This window comes from Solanum pennellii, chromosome 6 (assembly GCF_001406875.1).
Source record: "Solanum pennellii chromosome 6, SPENNV200".
Lineage (NCBI taxonomy): Eukaryota > Viridiplantae > Streptophyta > Magnoliopsida > Solanales > Solanaceae > Solanum > Solanum pennellii.
This window is the reverse complement of record NC_028642.1, coordinates 2,416,100-2,426,223: the sequence shown is the minus strand read 5'-3', so window position 1 is coordinate 2,426,223 and position 10,124 is coordinate 2,416,100. Positions and strand designations below refer to the sequence as shown.

The 10,124-nt window shown below is 33.9% G+C and overlaps 2 protein-coding genes and 1 long non-coding RNA gene across 4 annotated transcripts; 2 read left to right on the top strand and 1 right to left on the bottom strand.

The window, feature by feature from the left end:
• Window positions 1-3,425: 3,425 nt before the first annotated feature.
• Window positions 3,426-7,364, top strand: LOC107022081. Of its 2 annotated transcripts, none has more exons than XR_001457120.2 (2): window positions 3,426-3,483; window positions 6,363-7,364. It is a non-coding gene; the product is annotated as an uncharacterized LOC107022081 (long non-coding RNA). The 2 variants fall into 2 exon arrangements; XR_003578954.1 differs by having other exon boundaries at window positions 3,437-3,483; window positions 6,576-7,364.
• On the top strand, window positions 3,432-5,717 carry LOC107022028 (pentatricopeptide repeat-containing protein At1g09900). The gene has a single exon (XM_015222736.2). The coding sequence runs from the start codon at window positions 3,669-3,671 to the stop codon at window positions 5,526-5,528; it is 1,860 nt and encodes a 619-aa protein (XP_015078222.1). The 5' UTR covers window positions 3,432-3,668; the 3' UTR covers window positions 5,529-5,717.
• An 882-nt stretch (window positions 7,365-8,246) lies between the features above and the next one.
• Window positions 8,247-9,191, bottom strand: LOC107022065 (60S ribosomal protein L23). Its single transcript, XM_015222787.2, has 3 exons — window positions 8,877-9,191; window positions 8,633-8,674; window positions 8,247-8,493 (listed from the first exon to the last, which is right to left on the bottom strand). The coding sequence occupies exons 1-3, from the start codon at window positions 9,127-9,129 to the stop codon at window positions 8,411-8,413; spliced, it is 378 nt and encodes a 125-aa protein (XP_015078273.1). The 5' UTR covers window positions 9,130-9,191; the 3' UTR covers window positions 8,247-8,410.
• Between the last annotated feature and the right edge of the window lie 933 nt (window positions 9,192-10,124).

The window sequence follows — 10,124 nt, the reverse complement described above, 5'->3', positions numbered from 1 at the left end:
ACACACACACACACACACACATCTTTTCTTTTCTTATTTTCCATTATTTCCTACTTTTTAAAATATTACATAAATCTCTTATTTCTCTTAAATTTCTTCAATTTTTCAGATACATAAATATTTTCACCCAAATCAAATTTATCTACTCCTTTTTTAACTCCTTTAATCTCTCCCTAATTTCACTCTACATGTTTACCAGTTACAATTTTCACATTAATTTGATATTGAAAATGATTCTCTCTCCTATCAATTAAATTCAAACTACTCAATATGTACTATTTTTTTCTGTGCCGCATCAAACACTTAATAACAAAGTTTTATCTTTCAACTTGTTCTCTTTTACTAATGAATAGTTTCTCATAATTCTTACTGAAAAATGGATCATGAGATCTATTATCAAGCAATATGCAAACAATGCATATATTATTTATGTGTCTTCTTTTAGTTTCAAGTTTTCATTCTCTTTTTGAATTTTTTGTGATAAGGTAGTTTCGAAAATAGTGTTTCTGCTTCTCCCTATTATCTTTCTTTTTTTTTCTTCCAATTTTTTATCACCTGATACATAAGACGATGCTCCTTCTTTTAGTATTGCGAGTACTTAATCTTACTTAGTATTGTTATTCAATTAGTCGAGGAACAATCCATCTTCAACTTCAAAATCGATTTTGAAAAAAAAAAACTAAAAATGGAGAGAAGGTGGAGTTGTTGGTGGCTCCAATAAGGATTTTAGATTGAGATATATTGGTGACGCCATTGTTGAAAGTCGAAAAAAATGTGGGAGCTGATACAAAGCAAAGGAGAAAGTGTAAAATGATTTTCTTAATCATGATTTTTTTTTCTTTCACCAAGTTAAATTGTTGATTTTTTTCATTTTTTTTTATACATATGGATTCAAATTTTTATTGTATTTAGTTATTTTTGTTTTTTAAATTAATGTATGTTGTCTTTGTTTTAACATTATGATATATTGCAATTTCAGCATGCACATGTTTAAATATTAGTCTTGATACATAACCTTAATTCATTGAAATGCAAATTAGATATATCTTGTTTATAATTATGTACATGTACTTGATACATAATTATTACAAATTTTATTATATACATATACTCAAACTTATTCAACTAGGATGTCATGTATATGTAGACATTATCAAATACTATGGTTGATACATAAATACTAATATTCCTATAACAATATTCGTTTGTATCAACTCACCAATATGTTATGTATCACATGAAAAATTATTATATCTTTTATAAAACATAATATTCTCAAACAAAATAAGATAATAGTAATGAATCATGCACTAACTTTTTAGGCACGATATAAATTTTAATTTATACTAAATGTATGTGATACTTTGCTACTATTTTTTATTTTTTTTATTCTGTTACGATCTGGGAGAGATTTGAAAGAAGAAAATTTGAAATTTGAATTGTTTGAAGTTATTACTATTTTCAAAAGATTGACATCAAATTGATTTGTGTGATTTGAGAAACTGACATTTAATTTTACGTTTAATTTCCTTTTTAATCTAAAATGTCAAGTTATCTAATGTATCAACTGTTATGTATTTAGATAAATTTGATGTATTTGAATGACACAAATTTTATAGAACTTTTGTAAATTGAAAAAAGGCAAGGACAAGATATAATTTGCTTCGAAATTCCTTAAAGCATGTGTCAAATTCATAACATAATGAAATTACACTTTAGTACGGTAAACACGACTTTTCACAATCATGTTGTTCCAAATACATTATTATCAAAAATAAAATCATACGTTATATAAATAGTGTATGTTTTGACATTCATATATTATATCAGATTCACCAAATTTTATATTTTAACAATGTGAATAAATTATTATCAATCAGAATTGTACACAAATTTGAAGAATTTTTTTATTTTGAATAATGATATTTTAGTTTATTTCAAAAGTTCATAAGCTAGCACAATATGTTGTAGTGTAGATTATTGTATCCATGAAAAACTTATAAATTGAAATTTATCAAATTGAAACATCATTTCAACCTTCTTTGAAAAAGAAAGTATAAGTTCGTATATTGTGACCTTCTTGTCCACAACATCCACGACACTGTGTGTATTGTTAACTTTTTATCTGGATTTTTTCTTCGGTAATTCTTTAATCATCCAGGCATCCTTTTGTATCAAGGTAGCAACACAATTTCTTCCAAAACAAATTCTGGAACTCACTGAAAAAATAAATTCAGAAGATGTTACAGCCTGCAAACATTTAAAAATTAGCGATACATTAAATGATAATTCACTACAAAGCAGCTAATGTCTCATGTATCATTCAAAAAAAAATAGTATAGTGAGCCGCAAAAAAGAACAAGATACATTAATCATTAATTTTAATATCGAATTAATACAATAAGTATCCGACACATCTTTTTATACACACTTTACTACATCTATCAGATACACATCAACAACCAACAACTGATACAATAAATATGACAATGGATAGTAAGAAGCTCCTTGAGAGAGAAGAATCTATTCATACATGCTGTTGAGATCTAAATATTATAGTCACTAACCTGTTATTTACTTATTTCTTAAAAACAAAATTGTTACACATTCTTCATTGAAAAGATGCATATAAAATTAGAAAGTCGCAATCGCAAATTTCTCAATGGAGTATGCAGGAACCACAAATAGATACAACTCTCACAATGATTAGCATTTAGTATCCACTTAATCAAAAAACTTTTGAATTATCTGATCTATTTAGTTGCTCCAAAATATCAATTTCAAAAGTAGAGATTTCTTGGATGGAATCGGAAAGACCCTTACTGCCACCTTTTGCAATCTCAAGCAAAGATCGACCAGAATCATTATTTGGCTCTCTGTCAATTTCTTGACATGAGAGTTGCTTCATAATTTTGAAGGTTCTTCAATAAAAAGGGAGAAGAAATTTAATTTTTTTGGTTCCTTTACGCTATATGACTGAATTGTTGACGATAATCTAGAATGAAATAACATAATTTAAAGAATCTTAATTTCATTCAGTTTTTTCCCCTTAATTAGCGGAACAGATGGATATTCTTGAACTTAATTTAATTTTCAATTTTATTTTCCCTTAATAAGTGTCTTAATTATGTATCCAGAATGTATAAAAAATATGGAATTTATGTAATTAGAAAAATAAATAAGGAACAAAAGGTAATTTCACTCTTAAGTTATCGGATTCTTAAAATTTATACAAATTATTAAAAATCAATCCATTTGAAGGACAAAAACTTTGAAACAAATCATCTTTCATTCTTCACTTATTGAAAAATCAGTGTGGGCCTAAGGCCCAAAGATACTATTAGTTTGAGGCCCAATAAAACTCTTATTGGGCTTTGATTTCACTGTCAAAGAGACCAAAAAAAACAAAAAAACAGAGAGGATAAGAAAGAAGAACAAAAAAAAATACCGGCAGCTCTGTTGCTCTCTTCTTCTTCTCCCCGAGTAAGCTTACTTTTTCATCTTTTTGCTTAATGCTTACTAATAATCTTCATAAAGATAAACACAACAACTATTTTACATTTCTGCAGTAGAAAAAGATTTTTTTTTTGCCCATATAGTGTAGAATGACCGGTATTTAGTGAATACTGTTACTAGTTTTTTGTTGTTGTTGTTGTAAACTTGTTCTTATGGAGTTAATAGTACCAACGAAGCAAACCCATGAAGGGTTTTGCTCATTTCACTCTACTCATAAGGATATCACTGTTAATTGCTGTAATAATAGGAGGTTCAAGAACAGTTCTTTACTTGTGGGTCAGTTGAGAAAACAGAGACAAGATAAGGTTTTTCCTATTTCAAAAATTGAAACTTTATCGAGTGTTGAGAAAAGGGGATTTGGGAGTAGTAGTAATAGGAGGTGCAAGAACAGTTTGCTTGTGGGTCAGTTGAGGAAACAGAGACAAAATAAGGTTTTTGCTATTTTAGGAGGGACGACGAATGGTAGGTTATCAAGTGTTGAGAAAAGGACAAATGGGAGCGTATCTGAAAATATTGAAGAATTTGAGAGTAATAATTATCTTCGTAGGTTGGTTAGGAATGGGGAATTAGAAGAAAGTTTTAAGCATCTTGAGAGTATGGTGTATCGTGGGGATATACCTGATATTATACCATGTACAAGTTTGATTCGTGGGTTTTGTAGAATCGGGCAAACGAAGAAGGCTACGAGAATTTTAGAGATTCTTGAGGATTCTGGGGCTGTTCCTGATGTTATCACTTACAATGTGTTGATTAGTGGTTATTGTAAGTCGGGTGAAATTGATAATGCGTTGAAGGTATTGGATCGAATGAGTGTTGCACCTGATGTTGTCACGTACAATACTATTTTGCGTAGCTTATGTGACAGTGGGAAACTGAAACAAGCTATGCATGTTCTTGACCGTATGTTGCAGAAAGAGTGTTACCCTGATGTGATTACCTATACAATTTTGATCGAAGCAACGTGTAAGGAAAGTGGTGTTGGGCAGGCGATGAAGCTTTTGGATGAAATGAGGAGTAAAGGATGTGTACCTGATGTAGTAACTTATAATGTTCTTATAAATGGGATTTGTAAGGAAGGGAGATTGAACGAAGCAATCAAATTTCTGAATAATATGCCATCTTATGGTTGCCAACCTAATGTGATTACCCACAATATAATTTTGCGTAGTATGTGTAGTACAGGTAGGTGGATGGATGCTGAGAAGCTTTTGGCTGATATGGTTAGAAAAGGCTGTTCTCCTAGTGTTGTCACGTTTAACATCTTGATCAATTTCTTATGTCGAAAGGGACTGTTGGGACGGGCAATTGATTTATTGGAGAAGATGCCTAAGTATGGATGTACTCCAAACTCCTTGAGTTATAATCCATTGCTTCATGCATTCTGCAAAGAGAAGAAAATGGATAGAGCGATTCAGTATTTGGAAGTTATGGTGAGTAGGGGTTGTTACCCTGATATCGTGACTTATAATACATTGCTCACGGCTTTGTGCAAAGACGGCAAGGTTGATGTTGCAGTTGAAATCCTCAATCAACTTAGTGACAAAGGTTGTTCTCCAGTTCTAATCACTTACAATACAGTGATTGATGGATTATCCAAAGTTGGGAAAACTGAACTTGCCATTGATCTTCTGAATGAAATGCGAGAGAAAGGTCTCCAACCTGATATCATTACCTATTCCTCATTTGTGGCAGGTCTTAGTAGGGAAGGAAAAGTTGATGAAGCCATTAAATTCTTTCACGACATAGAAGGATTGGATGTCCGGCCCAATGCTATAACCTACAATGCCATTATGTTGGGGCTGTGTAAAGCTCGTCAAACAGATCGTGCAATTGACTTCTTGGCTTATATGATTTCAAAGGGATGCAAACCTACCGAATCTACATACACTATTCTAATTGAAGGTATTGCTTATGAAGGCTTAGCAGAGGAGGCTTTGGAGTTATTGAATGAGTTGTGCTCTAGAGGAGTTGTGAAGAAGAGTTCTGCTGAACAGGTGGTGGTTAAGATGTAGTTTCTAAGCATACTTTCACTTCCAACATCAACCTCTTTAGTGTCAGTTTTTTTTTTTTGGATGTATTCTGTTAATTGCTCACAAAAGCATTTGTGTTCGCATCAATATGTAACAATTCCCCTCTGTTGGCTAGATATATGAAGTGAAAGTTAATTTTGTTTGATAATGATCATTATACTTTGTTTTCAACTAGTGTACTTCTATACCCCATGATTGTTGACGCGTACATCTTTTATTCTTTCTTTTGGGGAAAATTGATGAATAATGAAAGTTATGCAGAACTGGAGACATATTTTTGAGACATTTTAGTGAATGTAGTTTAAATTATTGGCCGAGGGTCTTTAAGAAATGGCCTCTCTACCTCACAGGGTATGTTGTTCTAATAGTTTAGCTTATTGCTCATAAAGGTATAAAGTTTATATGATGATGATTTAAAAGAACTACAATTGAATTTTCATGTACATTTCTGTGTCATTTGCATTTTTAGGGATCATTGATTGTCATATGGTTTCCATTTCTCTCTGGGAATATCGTAGTTTCAAGTCCAGAAATTTATGGCATTTTGGAAGTAAGGGAATTCTTGGTAAACGAAGTGTGCTTTGTGTAGTGGAAAGCTAATGTGATTGTTGGAGGGTTCATAGAATTATCTGCATTTTTTTGGTTAATTGTATACCCTAGGCCAAGGGGCTTGATCTCGGAGTAGTTACATATACTAGTTAGTTAATATCTGGCACCATACAATATTCAGAGGTAGCCATGCCAATTTCTTCGCTCTGCATATTTTCCTAGGAAATGTAGTTCCTGAAATATCTGCCCGCATTGCTTCTGTTGCAGTCATTGGAGGAACAACCAAATCATAAACGCAGCACCTCGCTTCCTCCTTTGTTAGCATGTCCAGCCCCCTATTCTGTTCCCTACATACATCTGTTGGCACTGGAGCTCCCATATAATGTTATTGTATGGCAAGTGTCCATGTGTGAGCATGTGGATGGCTTTGGTTGAGTCAATATTACTTTCTAGCTGTAATAACTCATGTTCTGCTGCTAGTTGGAGGCCCTGGATAAGTGCATGGAGGTCAACTCAGATAGCAGTGGTGTGAGAATCCCCTTCATGTAGCCTAATATCCAGTCGCCTGTATGGTTCCTAAAGACCCCTCCGAACCTTCCTATTCCAAGGTTGCATTTTGTGGATCCATTGGTGTTGAGCTTGTACTTACCTGTCCTTCAAGAAGATGTAATCCCTCTGCCACTGATTCACCCCCCTCTGCTTTGGTTTCTCCAGACGAGAAAAATGTCGCCTTGGCTGTTTCATAGAATTGCATCAACAGAGAGGACTGAACCACTACTTGAAAGATTCTTTTACCTGTACTTTTTTCTGCTGTAGAGTACTGATCACCAATCATATATCTCACGAAAGTCTGACAATTCGGAGAAGGTACTTGTGATCACACACAGAATCACCTGTATGTATCGACATGCATTTTCAGCTAACATGATTACTACTAACGGTTTCTCTTCCAAGTTCAAGTGATACAGCTTTAGAGTTCAACTACTGAGCTCTTGATGAAACTCGAAGGACTTACAAGAAGGAACGTGGCAAGCCATCTCCAGGTATTAGTTAGTCATCGCGTTTCAATCTGCTTTCGAATTAGGGATTTTCTAGGTAGATCTGGTTTGATACTTCACAAGATGAATTGTGTCCCTTCTTTCCTTTGTAGATTGGATATTTCATTTATGTACGCAATCCATGTACAGTGTTTATGAATTTAGTTGACTCTTGAACTAAGCATGGGAAGAATTAGATATCCTTTGCTCTCACTATTCACTTTTCGTCACACGAGCCGAGTGTCTTTGGAAACATCTCTACCTCCACGAGCTAGAAATAAGACGTGTCTATACTCTTAAGATGAGTGGATATCGTTAGGATTCTGGATTACTTTAATTTGATGAGTTCAATCTTCATATTTTTTTAACTGAATGGCTGAACAAATTCAAATTATTGATTCAAAATTGGATGAATAATATGTATACATAAGTTTCGTAATGAAATTTCTGAAGTTGAACTATAGTTTATCATCCACAAAATTATACAAGAAATTTTACACTTGCTCAATTTTGTATCAAGATATTTTGTATCAAGAGAATAATATCTATTGTGTTGAATCGAGATTTGAAATTTATAGATTATGAATTACTTGATATTTATTATTGGTTGGGGGTGACTGGTATATTTGAAATTAGTTGAAGTGTGCGAAAGTTAGCTCAGACTCCAAGGTCATTAAATAAGTAAGGAAAAAGATATAAAAATTTCCTTCGTTATAGTTTGACTCAAAAATGCTCTTACAGTCCATGTTTTGGTTCAAAAAAGTGCAAAAGGAACAAATATGCCGTCAATAGTTTGGTCAAAAAATGTCCTCCTATGACTTCTAATTTAATCCTATTCTCAAATTTTTGTAAATTTTTTGCTTCAATTCGAAATCATTGAACAAAAAACTAACACCATGGTATGAGTGATCGATCAAGTCTTGATTTGCTCACCTAAACTTCGAAAAAAGAATACCATTCAAATAAGTTTTACAAAACAATTCGACAAAAATAGAAAATGCAACAACACATCACATCGCAACTCCTCAGCGCAATTATACTCACCACAATCAATCGATTGATCAACCAAGCTCCTGAGAAACATAAATTGAATGCACGCAAGCTGACACAAACAAAATAGAAAATTTGCGAAATTCTCATTAGCCAGCTGCAGTAATAGTTCTTTACCCAAGACAAAAATCCCTCAAATATCCAAAAAGTTAAAATGGAACACTATTCAGAAAAACACAAATTTAAGACTAGTAGTGTTGGCGATCCTGGAAAAAACCCAATTCAAAACTACACGATAGCGTTGGCAGCGCTTGCAATCCTGGGCCACAGATCAGCACACTCCTTTCCGATAGGACCAGTAATAGCAGAACCTACATAACAGAGAAAAGTGTGGATGAACATTCTGATAGGGAAGGACAAGGAACAGTAACTGCAAAATTTGCGATAATCGAACAACAAGAGACAGTAACATAAATAGCAATGAACTCTACTCAATGTAAAATAACATACCCTTCATTTCACCCTTGGGGTTCACAATTACACCAGCATTATCTGTAGAAACAAAGAGAAGCATCAGATGACTGGTTTTCATATACAGTGCAGATACCACTTACAGCTGCTGCACACACACTTTGCTATCCCTCAACTTCATGACTTTATTATATCATGAAACACTATCGATAATAAATAATTTTGTGTTTTTAAAAAGTGATTTACTGTCACAACAAAAACAATTAAGGGTATCTAGATATACCTTCAAAGTACATGAAAACACCATCCTTTCGGCGCCATGGCTTGCGCTGACGAACAATGACAGCAGGCATAACCTTCTTCCTCAGATCAGGCTTACCCTTCTTGACAGTGGCCATGACCATGTCACCCACGCAAGCTGAAGGCAACCTGTTAAGCCTTCCCTTGATACCCTTCACTGAAATGATGTAAAGGTTCTTTGCACCAGTGTTATCGGCACAGTTAACTGTGGCCGCCACTGGCAAACCCAGTGACATCCTGAACTTGTTCCCAGCGGAACCTCCGCGTCCTTAAACAACATTTTTAAATAGTCAATTAGTCAATCAATCAGCTACATTTCAAATTCAAAACAGTGAGGTTTAACGATATGAAATGTCCATACAAGTTGACACTCCTATTAGGCTCATTTTATTCTAATACCGGTAAAAATAAATTTGTTTACTAAGGTTATATTAATTAAAAGCTCCCTAAATAGCTAAACCTCACACTGATGCCACATCAAATGTAACATTTTAAAAAATTTCAAAGAATACATGAGACCAAACAACAAGAGAACGGAGGGAATTACCATACAACAAGCAGAAAATCGAATTGTATATATGTTAAAATAACTAATTAAATCAATCGCGTTTCAATCTGACCTAGTTCGAGGACAAGTAAATGAAACATATTCACACTTTCCACTCTATTAGGCACATTTCATTATAATACAGTCAACTAAGCCAAAATGCTAAACTAGCCAGGACTCAGGACAACTATATGAAACATTTGTACAATTTAACCATACAGGCTCCTAATTCCACTCTAATTACAGTAAAGCAACTACCACTGGCAAACTCAGCCACATCCTAAACTTGTTCCAAGTGGAACCTTTGCGCCACGCCGGTAACATTCACATCAGCTCAAGTCACAGTTAAAAGCAACCACCAGGAAGAGAAGGTATCATTGATCAAATTCGTTTTATTCTCGTGCTCTCTTCTCTCTCTTCTAACAGACTCTCTTCTCTTCTTCCTTCTAACCTAAACCTTCTGTCCGCAGGATTGGAGCTCTGTCCATGGAGGCTTACTATCTTAGTTTCTAGTTTCCTTTATTTCCTTGCATTTCTGTACAATTTCGTTTGAATGAATGCGTACTTAATTACATTTTTAAACCTAATTAACCAATCAATCAAGTTTCAGTGGGTTGAGGCGAGAGGCGACAAAAAGGCGACAAGGGCCTGCCTCGCCACGCGGCGAGGCGAGCGGCGAGGCGC

What these genes read in the sequence shown, in the direction of transcription:
- LOC107022028 (XM_015222736.2), top strand. Translation starts at nt 3,669, where the DNA reads ATGGAGTTAATAGTACCAACGAAGCAAACCCATGAAGGGTTTTGCTCA.
- LOC107022065 (XM_015222787.2), bottom strand. Translation starts at nt 9,129, where the DNA reads ATGTCACTGGGTTTGCCAGTGGCGGCCACAGTTAACTGTGCCGATAAC. An exon ending in TGTTTTCATGTACTTTGAAG is followed by an intron (nt 8,675 to 8,876) that starts GTATATCTAGAT and finishes TTGTTTCTACAG; the next exon opens with ATAATGCTGGTGTAATTGTG. An exon ending in CCCCAAGGGTGAAATGAAGG is followed by an intron (nt 8,494 to 8,632) that starts GTATGTTATTTT and finishes TCTGTTATGTAG; the next exon opens with GTTCTGCTATTACTGGTCCT.